The sequence below is a fragment of the Magnolia sinica genome, chromosome 9 (genome assembly GCF_029962835.1).
Source record: "Magnolia sinica isolate HGM2019 chromosome 9, MsV1, whole genome shotgun sequence".
Taxonomy (NCBI): domain Eukaryota; kingdom Viridiplantae; phylum Streptophyta; class Magnoliopsida; order Magnoliales; family Magnoliaceae; genus Magnolia; species Magnolia sinica.
Genome location: NC_080581.1, coordinates 3,438,081 through 3,439,627, shown reverse-complemented (window position 1 = coordinate 3,439,627; position 1,547 = coordinate 3,438,081). Strand labels below are relative to the sequence as shown.

Below are 1,547 nucleotides of genomic sequence, written 5' to 3'. Positions count from 1 at the left end.
ACTAGGTAAGCAAATATTATAATACTCCACTATTTTCATTTAAACCACAAAATCTTCTATTTCTTTTTCTATGTGAGACTATTCTTAAAAGCATTTTACAAAACTTTTAATATATTCTATTATATTTTATTTTAAAATATATTTTATAAAATCAATATTTTGCAATAGGCCCAACATAATTTCAACCTCTAAGCAGCCCCTGTAGGTTAACTTTTAGATCCACTCATTAAATTGTTAGGTTTGTTTAATCCCATATTTTTGAGAGATATATTTTGTCCATAATTTGGACTGTCTGGATGGTGCCACGTGTTCGGAGGATGAATCACCACCGTTTCAAAATGGGTATGAACTATCACGAACTATCACGAACTATCACAGGAGTGTACATCCACGGAGATTCTACTTACGTCTGTCGCGATTCAGTATCAATCATTTGTCGCCACACACGGGGACAACATGCGGATCTGATCCGATGATTTCAACCGTCCACATTTCCTTTTCTAAAATAAATTAAGCTATTGATCACGCTTCAGTGATAATTGCAACAATTGATATTTAGAGCTGAATGCAAGTCATTGAAAATTTTCTTCCCGAAGACTAAATACATCCGTAGATATTGACGGTCAAAATCATCCATCCAGCCTAAATCTTCCTAAGGTGGCCCGAATCCACAACATAGACGGTTCCGATCATTGGATCACTGAGCATGTGGGCCCCAGTAGACGGTGACTGACGATGGTCACCCTAAGTCGCGACAGAGGCCAAGCGAACTCAAGAGAGAAGATCCCCAGACCATCTTCAGAACTCAGAACTCACAAAGCAGAGAGAGTTCAGGGAAAATGCCTCCCAAATCCGACCATTCATCATCCACCATCTCCCAACCGTCCGATCAGCAGGGGCCCACTTCCATGGACCCGATCTTCCACATCGTATCCGTCCTTCCCTTCTCCATCCTCCGCCCTCCCCGCCTCCGCCTGAAACTCCCCTCCATCAGTCTCCCTTCGCCGATGACCGTCTTCTGCCTCCTTCTCCTTACCTACTTCCTCGTCGTCTCCGGCTTCGTCTACGACGTGATCGTCGAGCCCCCCGGCATTGGCAGCACGCAGGATCGAGCCACCGGCGCCGTTCGCCCCGTCGTCTTCCTCCCCGGCCGCGTCAACGGCCAGTACATCATCGAGGGTCTCTCCTCCGGCTTCATGTTCGTCCTCGGCGGCGTTGGCATCATTCTCATGGACCTCGCCCTCGACCGCAACCGCGCCCACAGTGTCCGTGTTTCCTACGCCTCTGCCGGCATCTCCTCCATTGTCATCGCCTACGTTATGAGCATGCTCTTCATCCGCATCAAGATCCCCGCTTACCTTAGGTGAATTCCCCGCCCCGGCTCTAGGTTTTAAGATTTTATTTGGAGCGATGGTTGCTTTCGATCGTCGGATTTGGATTTTGATCTTAGTGTTCTTAATTCAGTACTTGTAAGATGCTCTGATCCTTTTCTTCTTTTTTATATGCAATTTAAGTTTTTGCATTGATGAAAGAATTCATTCTGCCTC

The 1,547-nt window shown here is 45.8% G+C and overlaps 1 protein-coding gene across 1 annotated transcript; it reads left to right on the top strand.

The window, feature by feature from the left end:
- The first annotated feature begins 769 nt into the window (after positions 1–769).
- On the top strand, positions 770–1,547 carry LOC131256676 (uncharacterized). Its single transcript, XM_058257659.1, has one exon. The coding sequence runs from the start codon at positions 840–842 to the stop codon at positions 1,365–1,367; it is 528 nt and encodes a 175-aa protein (XP_058113642.1). The 5' UTR covers positions 770–839; the 3' UTR covers positions 1,368–1,547.